The sequence below is a fragment of the Petaurus breviceps genome, unplaced genomic scaffold, assembly GCF_028583685.1.
Source record: "Petaurus breviceps papuanus isolate PSGF00001 unplaced genomic scaffold, PetGlider_PUasm1.0 98, whole genome shotgun sequence".
In the NCBI taxonomy this organism is placed as follows: domain Eukaryota; kingdom Metazoa; phylum Chordata; class Mammalia; order Diprotodontia; family Petauridae; genus Petaurus; species Petaurus breviceps.
In genome coordinates this window covers 8,546,972-8,570,127 of record NW_027187460.1, presented here as the reverse complement: position 1 = coordinate 8,570,127, position 23,156 = coordinate 8,546,972, and the positions used below count along the sequence as shown (strand labels likewise).

At 38.3% G+C, this 23,156-nt stretch overlaps 1 protein-coding gene across 1 annotated transcript in view; it reads right to left on the bottom strand.

Annotated features, from left to right (window-relative positions):
* Nucleotides 1-23,156, bottom strand: part of COL22A1 (collagen type XXII alpha 1 chain) — a 630,085-nt gene that overhangs the window by 536,741 nt on the left and 70,188 nt on the right. Inside the window, exon 3 of the mRNA XM_069081305.1 lies at nucleotides 22,175-22,741. Within this exon, the coding sequence (XP_068937406.1) occupies nucleotides 22,175-22,741 (567 nt within the window). The remainder of the gene's footprint in view (nucleotides 1-22,174; nucleotides 22,742-23,156) is intronic.

Below are 23,156 nucleotides of genomic sequence, written 5' to 3'. Positions count from 1 at the left end.
AGAGAAATGAAGACAAAGAATGAGATGATAAAAGGTTAAAAAGCAGTGTATTTTTTTGCCATTTACTGCTCTACTTATTATTATTTTAGCTATGAGAAAAAGAAGAGTTCCTCCCTTTCCACCTCCCACTGCAATATTCTTCACCAAATATGTAATAATACTTATGAAAAATGCAGGCTTAAAGGGTTTAAAATGTGAATGGGCAGCTGGAAGGAAACTAGAAACTAGATGAATGCCCACAAAGGACTTATAAAACTTAGCTTTCTAGAATCTATTCTACTACTACACATGCTGGGGGTAGGAAATGAGTTGAAGTCTAGTCATTCCCATTTCCGCCAAAGTTTCCAGGGTACAGATTTGCAAGGAAAGATCAAATGTCCAGAGTGATCTGTTCCTGGGGTAGTTCATCCGCTGATTCCTTCGAGATTACTTCTGGCTAGGACTTAGGATGGCTGAGCCCTGAAAGCCAGCCAGATGTCAATTGAGAAACAGCTGGCTAAGTACTCCCTCTTAGAGAAATTCAGCTGTTGCAGAAGGCAACAGAAACCTGAGTCAGTATCTGGGATTGGTTTTTGAAAGGAAGAAATGAAATTATCCCAAGAATTACCATCATAGCTGTGGCAGAATGCCATGCCTCGGGCTGTTGTCTCTGCCACAGCTGGGAACTGGCACTGGCTTAGGTCCCTAGCAGGGAAGGGTCACTGGCAGATTCAGGAATTCTGGTCGCTGATCTACCACTGTGGGATCTGGGTTAAATTATTTTGCATGCCTGGATCTCAGTTTCCTCCTCTGTAAAATAAGGAGATAGAACCATACTCCTATAGGTGGTTTCTAGCTCTAATGGTCTATGATTCAAATGCTTGTTAGGAAACCTTCTTCCAGAAAAACTGAACTGCAATGGGGTGTCTAGGCAGAATGTGCTGGTAAATGTTTAATAATCAGCATTAGGGGAGGAAAACTGCCAGCATTATTCTAATTTTCTCTATCACCTAACACATAGGAAGTGCTTAATAAATGTTAGAATGAATAAATTCACAGATGTTGTACTCTATAGGAGTTTTGAGGACACATATCAAACCACATGAGTACAATTTTGATTTTCGCTAGGGTACAATTCTTCTCCTGGGCTACACCCAGTAGAAAATACCATTGATCTCCAGATGGAGAATTAAAAACTCCACTGCTCTTATCTTTGAGTTAGTATATTTTCCTAAGTACAAAACCACAAACATCTAAGTGGTTCTTCTTAAACTATGTTTTCTGTTTTCTGATATTTTTTTGTCATTTGCATTCCTCTTTGGCCCTTGGATCCACCCATAGTGAATGGCTGGGTGTGTCCCTTTTGTGGCCACAAGTTTGAAGATACATGTTCATAAAAGGCTGTTTGGCAATCCTCAAAAAACTGTTTGCTGGAAATAGCTTAGGCAAGTGGTATGGATGGGGAGGTAAACTAGTCAGAGAGGGATGCCAGGGGCCTGAGTTCTTAGAGGGAGGTCTCTGGTACCTGGATTCATCGGGAGGCTTAGAATTCCCATGCCAGCAATAACCCCACAAAAGCCCCTCAACCACAAAGAGAAACTACCTTCCCTGCATTTTAGCTTACATTACAAATAGCTGCATTTTAACCTTACCTGCTATTTCTTCAGTTCTCAAAGGGCTAAATGATTGCAATAACTTCTTATTTATGCTTAGGAACAGCATTTATATGGTGCTTACTATGTACCAGGCACTATTATAAGTGCTTTAAAATATTCTCTTACTTGGTATATGTGAGGTATTCTGTCAGAGTCTGCATAAATATTATTTCATTTGAACATTACAACAACCCTAGAAGATAAGTATTATTATTATTCCCATTTTACAGCTGAGGAAACTGAAACATATTGAGGTTAAGTGATTTGCCCAAGATCACACAGCTAGTAAGTATTTGAGGCTGGATTTGAACTCAAGTCTTCCTGACTCCAGGTCTAGCAATCTATTTACTGCACCACCAGGTGCCAATAGACTGATGTAGTGGATGAACATTGGAAAAGGAGACAATATGGATTCCCAGGTTTATGTGCTGGCTAGCTGATAATACTTTGAGAATCTCAATTCACATCTCTGAGCCTCAGTTTCCTCATTTATAAAAGACCAGATGACCTCCACCATCATTTCAAGCACTAATATTCAATGACTTCATATGTTATATTCTAAGCTTCCTTCTGGCTTGGAATTCTCTTTGACATCCTGGCATTCCATGTCATAACATTGAATGTTCTGAGGTCCCTTCTAGCACTAACATTATGTTTTTTATTCTAAAGTCACTCCTGAGTCTCCTTTTCTATCCTAACCTTCTTTGTTCTAAGGTCACTTTTGCCCTTCTCTTTGATATTATGATTCAACAAATTCTGAATGGATTAAAGTAGTGAATTTAGAATGTTCAACTGGTTTCCTGCTTTCAGTTTCTCCCATATGTGTCCCAACCTACAAAAAGCTAATAGATTAGTTTGCTTTTCTTCACACTATTCTCCTTTTCATAAATCTTCAGTTTCTCTCCATGCCTATAGTACCAACCCAAAATTCTTCCTTGTATCCAAGGTCCTCCACAATCTTTTCATATGCTTCAAGACTTAACGCTCCTTAACTCACCTGTGAGTTCCTTCAGTATATATGTCTCACAGTTCTACATCTCCTTCAATACTTTCACAATACTATATTTTTGACAAATATTTGTTGATTGATTTACTAACTTATAAAAGTTTTGTTTTTGTTTTTTATCATTTTTTTTCTTTTTGGGGGGGGGTAGAGGCAATTGGGGTTAAGTGACTTGCCCAGGGTCACACAGCTATTACGTGTCAGGTATCTGAGGCCACATTTGAATTCAGGTCCTCCTGATTCCAAGGCCAGTCCCATCTAGCTGCCCCTTTCATTTTGTTTTAAAGAGTAAAATGATCTGGAACAAAAACTTACACACTTCAAACATATGCGTAATTATAGTTAAAATCTTTTAGGCCTTATGATTTCATGAAGTGGGACTTAAAATGGGAGATTTAAATAGGGACAGAGAAAGCAGGAAAGGCAATTAATAAAGAAGATAAGAGGTGGGGTGGCATGAGCAAAGAGCTAGAGATGGAGAGAAAGAATGCATATTAATAGCATAGTAAGGGACAAGCTGAACTAAAAGATTTGTTTAAGGGAAAAAAAAAACAGAGGGAGATAAGAATATACAGGCAAATTGGGGCCAGACTTTGGATACTTCGGTAAGAAATCTAGATTTTATCCTGTAGTTAATGGGGAGCCATTGAAGAGCTCTCTTTTGGGAGTTAGCAACCAGAGTAGTTTGCATTATGGAAATTAATCTTGAATATATGTAAATTAAATTGGAGAGAAGAGAGACTATAAGTTGGGAGACCAACTAGGAGGCATTATATGCCATTGGCAATGGCCATTTGGCTACTGGACTTTTTTTGGATGGAGTTCCGTTAGTAATATCGTTTACAATAATTCTGCCCCACTATCAGAATTACAGGCCAAGAAAGACTAACTAATCTGAATGGTATTATGATATAATATGTTAATGTGGAGGTTATAAAAAGAGGAACAATAGGTGACTCCAGTCTTGGTTAATCTCTCATTCTTGCTAATTAAGTAGAGGAGTCAATGAGGGAACTAAGAACTTATGGTGATGCCAAGGTTTTAAACCCAGATGCCTGTGAAGGTGATGCTGTCCTCAAAAGAAATAGGAAAGTTTAAAGAAATGTTTAGAAGTTTTCAAGAAAAGAAGATGATCTTCAACATGTTGAGTGTGAGATGCCAATTGTACATTCAGGTGGAAATGTCTAGTAGCCAAGTGGGGATTAACTAGAATTTAAGGGAATGATTAGGTCAGGGGTGGTAAGGTGAGCCTAGGGTGGGGGATGAGACCTGGGATTTCATAATGTGGGGAACTCTCGTTATAAAAATCCTCTCTATTCACAAAGATCAAGTAACTTGTCTGAAACATAATCTTAAAGCTTCTTGGAACACTGAGTGGTTAAATGACTTGCCCATGGTCAAAAAGCTACTATTTGTCAGGAGGAAAGGCTTGAACCTAAGCCAACACCAGTCCTCTCCAATCTACTACAATTAGGACTGAATAAATAGCTTTCGAAGCCCTATGCATAGAAAGAGACAGGCAAATAGTAATCATTTAATAATTTTTTTTCACTCATTCACACAGGAAGTAAACAGATGAATCAGAATTTAAACTCAATTCCATAGATCAACAATTTTTTATTAAAGTACCTATTATGGGCCAAGACACTGTGCTAATGTCCTAGGGATAAAAAGGTAAAAACAAACCAGGGCTTGTGGTCAAAAAGTTTTTGTTCAGTCAGGAAAGGCAGTGTGTATATAAATGCATACACAGAAAGTGATTACAGGATGATTTTGGTTGGCAGAACACTAGCATCTGGAGAGATCATGAAGGGTTTTGCTCATACAGAAGGTGTTATTTGAATGAAGTTCTAAAGGAAAAAAGGGGTTCTTAGAAGCAGAGGTGATGTGGGAGTACAATCTAGGGATGTGATACAGCCAATACAAAGTCCAGAGGTAGGAAATGAGGTGTTGTATAAGAGAAACAGCAAGGTAAATTTGGTTGTATCTAAGAGTACAGAAAGGGGAGTTAGAAACCTCGGCTGGGGCCAGGTTGTGAAGGTTTTTAAAAGCTAAACAGAAGAATTCCTATTTAATTCTCTGACTCTAAATCCACTACTTGCTGTACTATATAAAAAGGCTTCTGTGACCTCTGTGCTATTATTTTTGCTACAGCCAGAGTGTGAATGTGCCTATTTGTATGTATTTCTGTGAGTGCAGACTATCCAAACAGAAGGTTGGTCTTGGCCCTTTGAATCAGTGCTAGCTTGCTGATTCAATTCAATAAATATAGAGTGCTTACTATGTGTAAGGTTCTTGTAGCTCAGTAACACCAAGCCTTGTGTATTGACTGGTTTACTGGTCAGAAATGCTGATGACAGACAACAAAATAAATTTAGAGACTCCGATAAATGAGTCACAGTTTGGAAAATCAAAGCGGAGCCTTCTCAGGGAGACAACTGACAAAAATTTTGAACTGAGAGGTCAATAGCTAAAAAGGCATAATGACTGAGAACCCTCCACAGATATGGGTAGGGGGAAGGACACCTCAACCCACCAATGAACATCCTCAAATTAGAAGGTAGAGAGTGTTTTCAGTTGCTGGGAAAGTCTGCATACCAGAGTTTTATTTTTAACATAATGATAAACTATCAAAATGTTCATACCACCACAAGACAGCCTACAGGTGGGGCTAACTCAGCGGCAAACAAGGCCTAAGGGACACTTATCCTTAATTCCTAAAAACCATAGGGCATTGCATTCACAGGAAAGAAAATTTGAATTGGCTCCAAGGAACAACTCTTATCCCAGGCACTGGCAACCTGCAGAATTTACCACTGAATAAAATCATTTATCTTGATGAAACAAAAGAAAAGGTGCTCCCAAGGAGCAAGTAAGAAAAGTTTCTCTTCAGGTAGTTACCATGGGAATCAGGCATAGGGCATAGACAAGTTTTTTTAATCAAATTTTATGTTTATTTTTAGTTTATATCATTCATTTCCACAAGATTTTGAGTTATAAATTTTCTACCCATCTTTCCCCTACCTAGCACCCCAACACAGCCATCTCACTGTATACCCCCTCCCCCAATCTGCTCTCTCCTATATCCTCCCCCACTCTTCCTATGATTTTACAGTAGGGCAAGATGGATCTTTGTACCCCAGTGTTTGTGTATCTTATTTCCATCTACAAGTAAAAAATTATAATTATATATATATATATATACATATATATGTACATACATATATATATATATATATATTTTAAACATTCTATTTTAAAACTTTGAATTCCAGATTCTTTATCTTCCTCCCTCATCACCCACCCTTACTGGGAAGACAGGCAATTCAATAAAGATTGTACAGATGTAGCTATGCAAAACATTTACATAGTGGATATATTGTGAAAGACTATATTTCCCTCCATCCTATCCCGCCCTCCTCCTTAATCTGTTCTCTACTTTGACCCTGTCCCTTTTCAAAAGTGTGTGCTTCTAACTTCCCTCCCCACCAACCTGCCCTGCCCTCCATCATCCCCCTCTCATCCCCTTCCCCCCTACTCTCCTGTAGGGTGACACACCCTATTTAGTGTGTATGTCATTCCCTCCCTAAGCCAAATTCAATGAGAGTAAGGTTGACCCATTCATTCCCTTTTACCTTCCTGTTTCTTGCCCTCCATTGTAACAGTTTTCCCTTGCCTCTTCTATACGTAATAATTTACCCTATTCTGTCTCTCCCCATCTCTTCTCATTATATTCTGCTCTCACCTCTCAATTTCACCTTTTAAGTGTCATCCCTTCCTATTCAATTGATCCTGTGCCCTCTATGTATAACTCTACACATATGTACACACACTCATATATGTATTCAAGACATATGTATGTATACATATATATATATATACACACACACACACACACATTTATATTCTCTTCAACTATTATACTGAGAAAAGTTTCATAAGTTACAATTATCGTTTTTCCATGTAGGAATGTAAATAGTTCAACTCTGATAAGTTCCTTATGATTTCTTGTCCCTGTTTACCTTCTCATCCTTCTCTTGCTTCTTGTATCTGAATGTCAAATTTACTATTCAACTCTAGTTTTTTCATCAAAAATGCTTGAAAGTCCTCTATTTCATTGAATAACCATATTTTCCCCTGAAACATGACACTCAGTTTTGCTGAGTAAGTGATTCTTGGTTTTAATCCCAGTTCCTTTGACCCCTGGAATAGCATATTCCAAGCCTTTCAATCTCTCAATGTGGAAGTTGCCACATCCTGTGTTATTCTGATTGTGTTTCTACAATATTTAAATTGTTTTTTCTTGGCTACTTGTAATATTTTCTCCTTCATATGGGAACTCCAGAACCTGGCTGTAATATTCCTAGGAGTTTTCTTTTTGGGATCTTTTTCAAGAAGTGATCAGTGGATTCTTTCAACCTCTATTTTGCCCTCTGGTTCTAAAACATCGGAGCAATTTTCCTTAAGAATTTCTTTTTTTTTTTGTCTTTATTAATTTGTTTACTTTTAGTTTACAAGATTCATTACCACAATTCCTTGAGTTTCAAATTTTCTCTTCCTTCCTCCTCCCGCCCCATGGTGACATACAATCAAGTATAGTATCTGAAAATACTTTCACATTAGGCATTAGTCAGGTTATAAAGAAGGAGTGTAACAGATGGAATGAAGAATGGGAAAAAGGAAACAAAACCAAACAAGAAAAAGAAAAAGGGCATGTAGTTTGCTTCAATCTGGGTTCAATCTCAGTTCTTTCTCTGGATATAAACATCTCTCTCCATCATGAGTCTTTTGGGCTTGACTTGTGTCTCTGGATTGCTGAGAAGAGTCCAGTTTATCAAAGTTGGTCACTACACATACGTTGTGTCTGTAATTGTGTACAAATTCCTCCTGGCTCTACTCTTCTCACTCAGCATCAGTTTGTATAAGCCTCTCCAGGTAAATATGAAGTCTATCTGCTCCTCTTTTCTCATTGCACAATACTATTCCATAACATGCATATACCACAACTTGTTCAGCCATTCCCCAATTGATGGGCACCCCCTTAATTTCCAATTCTTTGCTACCACAAAAAGAACTGCTATAAATATTTTTGTACATATGGGTCTTTTTCCCACTTCTATGATCTCTTTGGGATACAACACTAGAAGTGGTATTGCTGGGTCAAAGGGCATGAAATTATTTATAGCCTTTTGGGCATAATTCCAGATTGCTTTCCAGAATGGTTGGATGAGTTCACAACTCCACTAGCAATGCATCAGTGTTTCAATTTGTCCACATCCTCTCCAGCATTTGTCATTTTCCTGTTTTGTCGTCTTATCCAATCTGACTGGTGATATGTGGTACCTCGGAGTTGTTTTGATTTGCATTTCTCTAATCAATAGTGATTTAGATCATTTTTTCATATGCTTATAAATATCTTTAATTTCTTCCTCTGAAAACTGCCTGTTCATATCCTTTGATCATTTATTATTCGGGGAATGACTTGTATTCCTATAGACTTGACTCAATTCTCTATATATTTTAGAAATGAGTCCTTTATCAGTGACATAGGTTGTAAAAATTCTTTCCCAATTTTCCACTTCCCCCCTAATCCTAGTTACATTGGTTTTGTTTGCACAGAAGCTTTTCAATTTAATGTAATCAAAATTGTCCATTTTGCATTTTATAATGCCCTCTAATTCTTGTTTGGTCATAAAGACTTCCCCTCTCCACAAATCTGACAGGTAAACTATTCCTTGCTTTCGCAGATTGTTTAGATATCAGCCTTTATACCTAGATCATGTACCCATTTAGACTTGATTTTGGTATATGGTGTTAGATAATGGTCTATGCCCAGTTTCTCCCATACTATAATCCAGTCTTCCCAGTAGTTTTTGTCAAATAGTGAGTTCTTATCCCCAAAACTGGGGTCTTTGGGTTTATCAAACAATAGATTACTATAGTCATTGACTGCTGAGTCTCTTGTACCAAATCTATTCCATTGATCCACTACTCTATTCCTCAGCCAGTACCAAGTAGTTTTGAGGACTGCTGCTTTATAGTACAGATTAAAATCTGGTATAGCTAGTCCACCATCCTAGCATTTCTTTTCATTAATTCCCTTGATATTCTGGATCTTTTGTTCTTCCAAATGAATTTTGTTATTATTTTTTCTAGCTCTGTAAGGTAGTTTTTTGGTAAACTAATTGGTATGGCACTAAATATATAATTTAATTTAGGTGAAATTGTCATTTTTATTATATTAGCTTGACCCAGCCACGAGCAATTAATGTCTTTCCAATTAGTTAGATCTGACTTTATTTGCATGAAAAGTGTTTTGTAGTTGTGTTCATATAGGTCTTGGGTTTGTTTTGGCAAGTAGATGCCCAAATAATTTCTAATGTCTACAGTAACTTTAAATGGGATTTCTCTTTCTATTGAATTTTGTTAGAAATATACAGGAATGCCAAGGATTTATGTGGGTTTATTTTATATACTGCAACTTTGCCAAATTTATTGTCTCAAGTAGTTTGTTTACTTGATTCTCTAGGATTCTCTAAGTATATCATCATATCATCTGCAAAGAGTGATAGCTTGGTCTCTTCTTTGCCTAATTTGATTCCTTTGATTTCTTTTTCTTTAATTGCTACTGCTAACACTTCTAGTACCAGATTGAATAAGAGGGGTGATAGTGGACATCCTTGTTTCACCCCTGATCTTATTGGAAATGCTTCTAGCTTCTCCCCGTTACATACAATACTTGCTGATGGCTTTAAATAAATGCTACCTATTATTTTAAGAAAGGCTCCATTTATTCCTATTCTTTCTAGTGTTTTTAATAGGAATGGATATTGTATTTGTCAAAAGCCTTTTCTACATCTATTGAGATAATTATGTGGTTTTTGCTAGTTTTATTGTTGATATGATCAATTATACTGATGGTCTTCCTAATATTAAACCATCCTTGCATTCCTGGAATAAATCCTACCTGATCAAAGTGTATTATTCTTGTGATAAGTTGCTGTAGTCTTTTTGCTAATATTTTATTTAAAATTTTTGCATCTATATTCATAAGGGAGATTGGTTTATAATTTTCGTTCTCTGTTTTATCTCTTCCTGATTTAGGTATCAGTATTATATTTGTGTCATAAAAAGAATTCTTCACTAATTTTTCCGAATAGTTTGTAGAGTACTGGAATCAATTGTTCATAAAATGAAACAATTAAATGTTTGATAGAACTCACTACTAAATCCATCTGGCCCTGGAGATTTTTTCCTAGGGAGTTCAATGATGAATTCTTCAATTTCTTTTTCTGAGATGGGGTTATTTAAGTAATGTACTTCCTCTTCAGTTAATTTGGGCAACCTATATTTTTGTAAATATTCATCCATTTCACTAAGATTGTCAAATTTATGTGCATACAACTGGACAAAATAATTCCTAATTATTGTTTTAATTTCCTCTTCATTGGTGGTAGGTTCACCCTTTTCATTTTTATACTCATAATTTGATTTTCTTCTTACTTTTTTTTATCATATTGACTAAAGGTCTATGGATTTTATTGTTTTTTTTTTCATAAAACCAGCTCTTAGTTTTATTTATTAATTTAATAGTTTTGTTAATTTCGATTTTATTAATCTCTCCTTTGGTTTTCATCATTTCTAATTTAGTATTTAGTTGGGGATTTTCAATTTGTTTTTTTTTCTAGCTTTTTCAATTGCAGGCCCAATTCATTTACCTTTCTTTTCTGTAATTTATTCACGTATGCACTCAGGGATATAAAACTTCCCTTAAGAACTCTTTGCTGCATCCCACAAATTTTGGTATGTTGTCTCATTATTGTCATTGTCTTGAAGTTACTGATTGTTTCTATGATTTCTTGTTTGACCCACTCATTCTTTAGAATTAAATTCTTTAGTTTCCAATTAGTTTTTAGTCTGTCTTTCCATGGCCCTTTATTGCATATGATTTTTATTGCATCATGATCTGAGAATGATGCATTTATTATTTCTGCCTTTCTGCACTGAACTGTAAGGTTTTTATGTCCTAGTACATGGTCAATTTTTGTGTATGTGCCATGTACCGCTGAGAAGAAGGTATATTCCTTTTTATCCCCATTCAGTTTTCTCCAGAGATCTGTTATATCTACCCTCTCTAAAATTCTATTCACCTCCTTAATTTCTTTCTTGTTTATTTTGAGGTTGGATTTATCAGGCTCAGAGAGGGGGGAGATTAAGGTCTCCCACTAGTATAGTTTTGCTATCTATTTCTTCCTCTAATTCCTTTACCTTCTCCTCTAGGAATTTGGATGCTATACCACTTGGTGCATATATGTTAAGTAATGATATTGCTTCATTCTTGATGGTGCCTTTTAGCAGGATATACTTTCCTTCCTTATCTCTTTTAATTAGATCAATTTTTGCTTTTGCTTTATCTGAGATAAGGATTGCTACCGCTGCTTTTTTTTTTACTTTAGCTGAGGCATGATATATTTTACTCCAGCCTTTTACCCTTACTCGGTGTGTATCCCTCTGTTTCAGATGTTTTCCTTGTAAACAGAATATTGTAGGATTATGATATTTAATCCATTCTGCTATCCACCTCTGTTTTATGGGAGAGTTCATTACATTCACATTCACAGTTATGATTATTGTCTGTTTCTTTCCCTCCATCCTATTCCCTCCCCTGTTAATGCTTATATTTTTTCTCCCCTTCTCCCTTCCCCTCCTTAATAGTTTTCTTTCTGACCACCGCCTCCCTCAATATTCCCTTATCAGCCCCCTCCCTTTTCCTCCCCTTCCCCCTTACTTCTTCCCTCCCTACTAACCACCCCCCCTTTTCATAGCCCTTTTCCCCTCCTACTGCTTGTACAATATTTTTATACTTAATGAAGTATGTTATTGCTTTTTCACACCAAGAGTGACAGGAACAAATCTCATGCAAAGCTCCTCTCCCTCCCCTCTTTCCCTCTAATATGATATGTTTTGCATCTCTTCTCCATAGAGTCCTATGGTTAACTGGTTGTTATTCCCTCCTTGCACTGAACCCAATGACGGAAAAGCTCATATAATACTCATCTCCCTCCCTTCTTTTCCTCTGCTATATTGTTTTTATGCCTCTTTGTGTGGCATAATTTACACTTTTCACTTCATTCATTCCTCTTCTTCCATTGCAGTCCCTTTGTAGCCCTTAATAAGGTTTCTTTTAATCATCATTTTGTGTAATTTACACTCATACCCTCTACTTGTCTATAAACAGTTTGCTCTTATTAAATAACAGAGTGTGTGTGTGTGTGTGTGTGTGTGTGTGTTTTCCTTGTTTACTTTTCTATGTCACTCTTGCATCTTGTAATTGGAGGTTGAATTTTCCATTGAGCTCTGGCTTTTTTTCATCAGAAAGGTCTGGAAATCTGTTATATCGTTAAATGAACATCTCTTTGCCTGGAAGAATATGCTCAGTCTAGATGGGTAGATGATCCCTGGTTATAACCCGAGCTCTTTTGCCTTTAGGAAAATTGAATTCCACTGCCTGTGATCTTTCAATGTAAAGGCTGCCAAATCCTGTGTGATCCTCACTGTGGTTCCTCGATATTTGAATTGTTTCTTTCTGGCCACTTGAAGTATATTCTCTTTTACCTGGTAGTTCTTGAATTTGGCCACAACATTTCGAGGACTTTTCAATTTGGGATCTCTTTCAGCAGGTGTCCAGTGGATTCTCTCGATTTGTAATTTACCCTCAGGTTCTAGTATCTCAGGGCAGTTTTCCTTAATGAGCTCTTGGAGAATGTTGTCCAGGCTCAATTTTTCATCATAATTTTCTGGTAGGCCTATGATTCTCAGGTTATCTCTCCTGGATCTGTTTTCCAGGTCAGTTATTTTTCCATTGAGATATTTTACCTCTTTTTCTAATTTTTCATTCTTGTTTTGTTTGACTAACTCTTGGTTCCTCATAGAGTTATTTGTTTCAATTTGGTTGATTCTGGTTTTTAGCAAATCATTTTCTGATAGTTTTTGGAGTTCCTTTTCCATATCATACACTTTTCTTTTCAAGGAGCTGTTTTCTTCATTATAATGTTCTTCTAATTCTGCAATTTTGATTTTAAAAGAATTATTCATTTTGTCTTCTATCTCTCATTTGGTTTTCAAAAATCCTTTTGAACTCATCTAGGAGAGCTTTCTGTGCCCTTTCCCTGTTGATGTTTCAGCTGTGGGTGTGGAGTCCCCATTGTCTCCCTCTGAGTTTGGTTCCTCCCTCTGAGAATAACAGGACTCCTGAGTCTTTGCAGTCCTCTTTCTAACCATTTTGAGGCACGCCCTTCCTCTAGGGTTCCCAAGCCTTTACTGTTAAGGGTTTTGCCCTGGGGCAATAGTTACTTTGTTTTCAGGGTCAGAGGCAGGGTTGGAGCAGGGTGGGTTCACTCTGCCATCCTGGTACTTGGAGGTCCTGATAGGAGCTTTTTTTTTTTAATTTCTGGGCTATGGAGTGGTAGACTCAGGAGTATTTGCTGTCCTGGACAGGGGCCCTGCATTTGGTTCTTACCTTGCTCTTTCCAGTCCCAGCCCTTTGGTGAAAGGCCTGGTAGTGGCACTTGTGGTTGGTGGGACGCCTTTCCCCCTCGTTGGTCAGGCCTCTTCCCAGCCTATCCTGCGCCATCACTTCCTGGCCTGCCCCTGCCCGCAGCGCCGTTGCTTCCCGGCCTACCCCCGAGAATTTCTTGAAGGATGATTTCTAGGTTATTTTTTTGGTCATGGCCTTCAGGTATTCCAATCAGTTTTAAATGATCTCTCCTGGATCTATTTTCCAGGTCAGTGGTTTTTCCAATGAGATATTTCACATTGCCTTCTATTTTTTTTTCATTTGTTTGGATCTGTTTTATAGTATCTTGATTTCTCATTAAGTCACTAGCTTCCATTTGCTCCAATCTAATTCTGAAGGAATTATTCTCTTCAGTGAGCTTTTGAGATTCTTTTTCCATCAGGCAAATTCGGATTTTTAAGGCATTCTTTTCCTCATTGGCTTTTTGAGCCTCTTTTGCCATTTAAGTTAGTCTATTTTTTAAGGTATTATTTTCTTCAGTCAAGTTGTTGACTCTCTTTTCATGATTTCCTTGCATCATTCTCATTTTTCTTTCCAATTTTTCCTCCACTTCTCTTATTTGGTTTTCAAAATCCTTCTTGAGCTCCTCTATGGCTTGTAACTAATTCATATTTTTCTTGTAAGCTTTTGGTACAGGAGTTCTGATTTAGCTGTCTTCCTCCTGTTCCATGCTGTGATCCTTTTTGTCCCCAAAATAGGAATCTAAAGTTGGATTGCTGTGCTTGCTTTACTTCCTTTGCTTGCTCATATTACCACTCAATTACTTGACTTTTGTGCTTTTTGCCACAGGAGAACTCTGCTTCCAGAGAGGAGAGCTTTGTCCCAAATTGATGGGGTTTTCTCAGATGCTAGAACTATTAGTTGGCTGCCCTCTTTGAAGCTTCCACAAGCTCTGGCAAGCTGGACACACACCCCAGGATCTCTACCCTAGACAGTGATCCAGATCCAAGCAGGTTAAAGCAAAAGTGATTCCCCTCAGACTGGTTGCTTGGTCCCCCTACAATCTGCAGGCCAAGAGCTTGGAAGTAGCCACGCAGTAGCGGCCACCACGGTACCTCATCTACTTCTCCCTATGGGGGCAGAAGCTGGACCACACTCCCAGACTCTCTGTTCCCAAAGTCTACACTGTCCTGTCACTTGTCTTTGGCATTTATTGGGTGATCGATCCTTCCTGTCCACCTGCTGAGCTGTCTTCAGCAGGAGGTTTGTTTCTCTCTGTCATTTTGTGGGTTCTGTAGCCCTAAAGTTTGTTTAGTTATTTTTTGTAGGGATGTGAGGTGGTTATGGGGGGAGTAGAGGGAGTTTTCCTGCTTCTACACCACTATCTTGGCTCTTCCCCAAGTTTTGTTTTTCAAAACAAAGCGAAGAAATCCCAAATATTAACAAGTCTCATTTCTGTAGACCTTGGAGGTTTACAAAGCAGCTTCTCCAAAACAACCCTATAAGACTCTACAAGAGGGGTGGCTAGATGGCGCAGTGAATAGAGTACCTATTGAAGGAGGACCTGACTTCAAATCCAGCCTCAGACATTTAACACAAAAACTAGCCATGTGACTTTGGGCAAGTCTCTGAACCCCAACTGCCCTCTAAAAAAAAGCAAAAAAAACAAACAAAAAAAAGACTATACAAGAAGGCTGCAAAAATAATACCATCTTTTTTTTTAGATTGTGATAATAATAATAGATAACATTTACATAGTGCTTTAAGGTTTACAAAGTACTTTAAAATATTAGCTCATTTGAACTTAACAACAACCCTGGGAGGTAGGTGCTATACGATTTGAAATTAGGTTTTTGATTCCAAATAAAACACCCTATTCATTGTACCACTGAGCTGGAAAAAAAAATCGTTTAATGGATAGAGTGCTAGACCTGGAGTCAGAAAGACCTGAGTTCAAATTCTGCCTCTCATACTCACTACATGACCATGGTTGAAGTCACTTACCCTTAGCTGAACCTCAGACAACTCTCTAAGATCTAGCTGATAAATTATAGATGGGGGTTTTATTCTTACATCAAACATTCCTGATATGACCACATTTTACAAATAAAGAAACTGACATCCAGAAAAGTTAAGTGACTTTTCTGGAGTCACATAGCTCAGGTCTCTTGCCTTCCAATTAGCTCTTAGCTCTCTGTCCAATATATCATGTTCTCTCTTACAACCAAAAAAATTTCAAAACAAAACAAAGATCCCTGCTACCTCAGAGTATCTGGTCTAGAAAACAGAGAGGGAGAATTTTTAGGGAAAAATAAAGACAAAGCTGACAACATATCCTTCGTGTGTGCTACTGGAGAAACAACTTCATTCTGAGTTTGTTCAGTGGGTAAATGCTGCTGAATATATATTTGTTACAATACAGAAACTATGGAGATAAAACCCCAGGTTTTCTTATGATTAAGCATAGGTTCAAGCTTCAGAGAAAACCTGAACCCTCATGAGAATTCTGACAAAGTTACCTATAGGCAAAATTATGTTAGAGTGAAGGTAAAATAATTTTTTAACATATTACAATTTCGTATATTCCTCTTTGGCCATAAATATTAAAGAGAAGATATGTCCATGTTCCCATACATCCTTTAAAGTCATAAAAGTAGAATAAACTTAGTTAAACCATCATCTCTTAAAACCTCTAGGGAAACAAACTTCATCAAATAAACTCTATAGGTAAACTAAGTCAAGTTACAGATTAAACTACATTTAGAGAATTCACAGAGAGGTTATTTGAGGAGGAAGTGTCACAAGGCATCAGGGGACATTGAAATTCTTCCTCTGGTTTCTGAACTGAGAAACATTCTTATCTAAGAAAATTTTTGCATCCCATGGGGGAGGTTTTGGTCAGCTGAGGTTAATATTAAGAAAAAGATATAAGAGGAATAATAGGAAATAAAAAATTCCCATAATATGTGTATCTCTGCCAAGTCTGCCCATCTGTTACAACAGAATGTTGCCTGGACAATCCACAGGGAATTCAAGGAAATACAAGAAATAAGGGTTGCCTTTAAAAGGTTCACAGATTAATTGGGCAGAAAAGATATATGTGTACAGATGATAAGTCAAGATAAAAACTCTGCAAGTGATGTTATAAAGCAGCAGACACAGAAAATACAAGACAAGTGACCCGGATGGTAAACGCTGTGCCCATTCAGATGAGGCTGAATGATCATGTGTCAGGGATATTATAAAAGAGGTTCATGACTTCTTCAGAGAATTGGGTGCAAATTGCTTTTCCTGACATTCAAGGCCTCTCACAATCTTGTTTCATTTGATATTTTTTTTCTTTCTTAACTGCCTTTTATGCAGGGGATACCCCAGTCAAACTGGAATACTCCTTACAGAGTACTGAAATCTGCATTTTTATCCCCTAATAACTAGAGAACTCCACTAAGGTAGATAGTAGGTCTTATCTGAACATTGTATCTCCCCCAGTGCCTCTAGGGAATCACCTATAACCATTTAGTTCAACCCATACCTCTCTCCTCTTGTTCTTCTCCAGGCTGCACTACCAGTTTTCCTCTACCAGGCCTACTCCTTCATCCTGAAGCCTCATTCCTACTCAGGAATTCACACATTAGATGTACCCTTACCCCTTCTGGTTCCTACCAGAACCATTACTTAAGGAAGGGCCTGGGCCAGCCACTCTCCAGGCTGTATCCCAGAATTCCTCTACCATTTCCCCAATTCACTACTGCATGCCATTGTCTTCCTCCCTGGTTCTGACTTCTCACCTTTTCAGCTTCCTTGTATGTGTTGTCTTCCTCATAATGCTCCTTGTGGGCTAAGACTGCCTTTCTTTCTTCTAGCATTTGTGTTCCTCACACTTAGCATAGTGCCTGCCAAATAATAATCAATAAACCTTTATTAAGAACCCAATGCCTGCAAAAATAGGCAAAACACAGTCTTTATCATCCAGGAACTTAAATCTAATTTGTTTGCAGCCAAATATATAAAAACAAGGACATAATTATTAAAGGAAAAGCAATGGAATTAAGAGGAATTGACCTTCTTGTAGAAGGTGGGTTTTTAGTTGAGACTTAAGTAAGCATTTGATGAATGCTAGCTGGTTGAATGGACTGACTGTTGTAAGGTCAATTGGATATAAGATTTCCCTCCACCCATTAACAGGCCTCAAGTGGATCCCATTAAGGGAAGCTTGCTTAGGGAAGGCTTTCACACCTTTTGTTAATTACTAATTAGGCAGACTCATGAGGGTTTGTGATGCCCTCTGACTCTAAAAAGGGTATATTTACTTTGAGGTTAGCATTTTGCTTTGGGTCTCACTCATTGGAAGAGTATTCTTGTGATTTGATCAGATGAGACTCTGGGTAGCCATTAAGGAGTCCCCCAGCTTTGAAGAAACCCAGATTTTGGTGCTTCTCTCTGATAACTATGTATTGCCTTCGTCAGACAGTTGAATCTGTCTATTGATCTGTGCTCATTTCTCAGACAGTTAGAAGCCCTGTCTATTGGTCTTTATTTTTCTGCTTGAATTTTTTCTGTTTATATTTTCTCTGAAGTTCAGGGTGCTGACTTTTCCCCTGAATTAGTGAATGCAATTAAAAAAGACTGTTGACCCCCTGAACAGTTATTTTTCCTAGTAAAACAGATCTAAGAACCTGTGCTAGCAACCATCCTGGGTATGTCAGTGTAAGTTGCCACTATACCTCTACACCATTCCTGACAAGTGGCCATACGACTTTTGCTTAAAGACTGATGTGAGACAATCCATTATTTTCTGAGGCAGTCCAGTCAAGTTAGGCTGGCTCTGTTTGGATGTTTAATTTTGCTGTTAATTAAATCTAAATTTGCCTTTTTGCAACTTCTCTTCAACTTTCTTCTATCTAGTTCTGCACTCAGGAGCCAAAATGAACAAGTCCAATCTCTCTTCCAGGTAATTGGAAGGCTTAGGGCTGCTGAATACTGTCTCATTCCGCCAACTATTTCTTCTCCAAACTAAACAGACCCAGCTCCTTGGTCAATTTTCACATCTCCAGGTCCTTCCTCATCCTGGTTGCCCTCCAGACTACTGACATCATTCCACTTAATAAATACTAAGGAAGTTGGGGGTGGACTGAGGAAGGGATATTTCCATACTTTTCCAGATGTTCTGCTCAGAAAGGCTATAAAGAACTCCCTCTCCAACCTCCAGCCCCATAACCGATACATGGCTAAACATACCAAGAAGGTTGGAATCATTGGTAAATATGGAACATGTTATGGTGCATCCATCAGAAAAAATGGTGAAGAAAACTGAAATTAGCCAGTATGCCAAGTATACCTGCTCCTTCTGTGGCAAGACCAAAATGATGAGATGGATCTGTGGGTATCTGGCATTGTGGATCCTGTATGAAAACAGTAGCTGGTGGTGCATGGACCTACAATACCACCTCTGCAGTCACAGTCAAATATGCCATCAGAAGACTGAAGGAATTGAAAGAACAGTAAAATCTTCCTATCAAATATCTGTAGCCCATAGTCCAACAATAAATGGGTTAATTTATGGAATAAAAAAAAGAACATATCCCCACTTTGATGAGGGTTTCTTTGGTTCCTTGATACTTTATGGATCTCTTCCTTCTCTGCCCCCAAATAGCTTTGTTTGTACCTTTCTCTTACATATCACATTCTAGCTTGTATTATAGCTATCTCTTAAATATACCATTTTTTCTCCGATTAGACTATGTGCCCTGTGAGAGTCTTCGTATTCCTATTGTGTATTGTATGTAGAAATTAACTAAATATTTAGGGGGATAAAGACTAGATCCATGAATCCAATAATAAAATAAATTCCTTGGTCAAAAGCCCCACTCCACCACCTGCAGGTTGGCACCTTCTCTTACAATCTTGGGGAGTCACTTAAAATGACTTGCCTGAAATTACACAGAGCTAGTTCAACAGACCTGAACCCAGGACATCTTACCTCAGAAGCTAGCCCTCTATCCCTGCTATCCTGGTTGCCTCTAAAGTAAACATTTATTGAATTGTGTTGAATTAATTGAAATTTATCTTCAAGGTCTGCTGCCAACTTTATTCTTCCAGGTCCTCTCTCACTCAGAAGGCCATCCCTCAGACATCTAGTATCCTCATGTTATCCACTGGTTGGTAAGAGATTCTCAGGACAATGCCACATTCTCTTACTCAGGTAGTAGCCCACATAAACCTTTCCCTCTTCCCAACAAACATTATCTATCTTGGGTTTCCTTCCTCCAGGGCTCTGTTCTTTCCCTACCCCCAAACCAGGCAGATACTAACTAATTTGTCTGAGATTAATGTTACCATTCTCAAGTAACATGCACACATTTTGAAAGTGTTCTTCTAAATACACGAGGACTATTCAAAGTCAACAAGAATGATGGAAATCTCCAGCACCACTGTCAATAAAGGAAGACACTTTCAGGTAGGTGGCTCTCCTGAAATCCCTCAAATCTTATCATACCTGCAACCTCTAATAAATAGAGATGGCCATGCTGCTATAACTTCTAAACCTCTAGAGCTAGAATCATATGAAATAGGTATTTAAACATCTTCGAGATCATATATTACAAATGACTCAGTTTATAGATTAGAAAACTAATGCCTGGATAGGGGAAATGACTTGCCGAAGTCACATAGGTAGGTAGGTAGTAAGTGGCAGAGCTTAGATTTGAACTAAAATCTTCTTATTCAAGGGGAGTCACTTCACATTACTAGGCCTGTTTTACTGTTGTTTCAATCATGACCAACTCTCCTTGACCCCATTTGAGATTTTCTTAGCAAGATGCTAGAATGGTTTTCCTTTTCCAGCTCATTTTACAGATGAGGAAACTGAGGCAAACAGGGTTAAGTGACTTACCCAGGGTCACATAGCAAGTAAGTGTCTGAGGCCACATTTGAACTCAGGTATTCTTTGATTCCAGGCCTGGAGCTATATGCACTTAACCACCTGGCTGCCCAGATTTCAGTAACCTTCACTGTAACATAAATATGGACAAGATTTCTAGCTCTGACATTTTATGTTCTAAGATTATAGTCATTGGCATATCTAAGCTATACTGTGGTTAAACACTTGTAGTATACACTTAGACTCAAGTCCAACCACCTTCACCCCATGTCTGTGCCCACCCAGCTTGCCCATATCTTAATGAATGGTAACTGACAATTTATATTATACCCACTCTCTAGTCTGAAACCTGGGTAGCTTCTTAATATATCTCACCTCCTCAGTCCCAGTTCTGATTTGCTGAGTAAGTTGTGGCAGATCAGGGCCAAAAAACTGAAGGGAAATTGCGATTTCACCATTCCCTGTTGGCCTCTGAGTGGAGAGCTGATGACGTCAAGCTCTCAGCCTCTGGGAGTAATGGATGTTTTACTCATGCTGCCCGACCCTCAATTCACAAATGTCTGAAAAAGCACTCAGAGGATAAAATTGAAGTCCAGCTGATGGTAAAACTTTAACATTACAGACTCACAGAGATCACCTTATCATTTTATGAACAGAGAGAAACTAAGGCCAGGTCGGGGGGAAGAGATTTAGGCACAAGTTATTGGCAAGGAATTCCAAAAACAAATTTATAGATACATAGTTTACTGTGCAAATTCCCAATTGTCTTCTGTGGGAATCAGCTCCTAAAAATTATGACAAATTTAGACCTTTTTATGGACCATAACTGAGATTACTGTGTCACAGATTGAAAATTAGAAGGAAGCTTAGCAGTCAAGTTCAACCCCCAAATTCTACTGATGAAGAAGCTGGGGCAGAGTTAAGTGAATTGCTCAGGGTCTCAGTGCTAGTAAATACATGAGATGGGATTAAAACCTAAGATTTCTTGACTAAAAGTCCAAGCTGTCTAACATTACATCATACTGTCTCATGAGATTTCAGATTATTGACAAAATTTAAGCTAGTTAATGCTACCTTCAGTTCCTCTCACCCACAGACTTTAATATCACCCTACTTGATCTCTACAGGGCATTTTGCGGAGGAGCAAACCAAATACTGGATCTGGTGCTAATTAGCTGTGTGACTGTGGGCAGGTCATTTACCTACTTTTGGCTTCAGTTCCTTTTTTTGTAAACTTAAAATAGTAAAACCAGTTTCAAGGAAAAGGCTTTGAAAACCATCACACGTAACATTAAAAAAACACACAGAACATTAAAAATTTGATCTGATGTTTCTCCTAATATTATTTTGAGTTGAAAGAGACCTTAGAGATAATTTATTTCCAGAATCACGACTAGTATTTCTGTCTTTGGGGCAAAGGAGCTGTATTATGGTTGGGGAGAAGCTACCCACTTCTGGGTTGTGACCATGGGAGAGAGGAGAGACCCCTAACAACATGGTAAGGTTTCTATGCTGATGAAGAACCGGTCACTTCTGGGGAAGTGGAGATAGAAGGAGCTTAGGTTTGGCTATTCTTATAAAAAGTTGATACTTGGGGCAGCTAGGTGGTGCAGTGAGTAGAGTGCTGGCCCTGGAGTCAGGAGGACCTGAATTCAAATCCGGCCTCAGACACTTAACACACACAAACAAAAAACCCAGCCATGTGACCTTGGGCAAGTTACTTAAACCCAATTGTCCTCCAAAAAGTAAAAAAAAAAAAGTTGATACTGTCAGGGTCCTCTAGATTTTGGTGCCCTGGGACAAAAGACAGTTCATCCTGCCCTAGGTAGTGCTCTCCCTAGTCTAACTCACTCTTTTATCAGATGAGAAAACTGAGACCATAGAAATGGAGCGACTTGCCCATGATCACACAAACAATATATAAGCAGAGACAGGATTTAAATTCAGATTTTCTTTGTTCAGCATGTGTGTCCTGAAGTGTAATATGAGGGCAGGGACTATATTTCACCTAAACTTCCTATCCCACAGCAATAAATACAGAACTTTGAATACAATAGGAGCTTAACAGGTGTGTGGTGAGTTGAATCAAAAGAAATAATATTCCACAAGACACAGAGAAGGCAAAGAAATGTTTTACTTACTTTCACAAAGGCGGCGTCTCAACTTCCCTCGGATCTTATCAATGGCATTGAAATCTGAGACATGGAATACATGAGCTGACTTAGGCTCAGAAGCAATTTCATCAAGCTCTTCCTTCAGGGCTTCCCCAACACCAACAGCAAAGATCCTGATCCCAGCTTTGTGAGCAGCTGTAGCTGCCTCCAGAACGATATCTTGACTCCTCCCATCAGTCAACAGGATAGCGACTTTCTTGATGACCCTGTCACTTGGCCTCCCACCAGCCTCTTTGGAGAAGCTGTGTGTGGTTATGTAGCGGAGGGCATCACCAGTATTGGTGTTGCCCCCATGATAATTAATGTTCCTGGCAGCTGCTTTGACTTCTTCTCGAGTCCAATACTTTCCAAGGTCAAATTCAGTGATGGTACGGTCACTATAGCGAACCACACCTACTCGAGTTCTGTCTGGCCCAATCTCAAAGGTCTCTACCAGATTTGCCACCCACTGCCGGACCTTCTCAAAATCATCTTTGCCCACACTGGAGGAAGTATCCAAAATAAAAACTAGATCATAGTGGACATTTTTGCACCCTGTAGAAAAAAAAAAAGCACTTCTATGAATATAAGTTATAGATGAGTCGCTGATTTGCATCTATAGCGGGATTTTTCATACTTGGGAAATCCTCACACAGATAAAATAAATCATAGGCACTGATTAAGAAACAGTGGCCACAAAAACAACTCATCGTTTCAAGGTTTATAGAGAATATTGTTCACAATAATCCTGTGCAGTAGGTCGTGCAAAATATCATTATTCCATTTTACAGAAGAGGAAATGGGGTCAAAGAGATTAAATAATTTTACCCTAAGATTTCTATATTTGATCACTCCTTCTTTTCTGGGTCAATATCCATATCGTGCCCTCTAACTGTGACTGTCTTTCAAAAGTTCTATCCTAAATTCTCTCTCTCTCTGTCTCTCTCTGTCTCTCTCTGTCTCTCTCTCT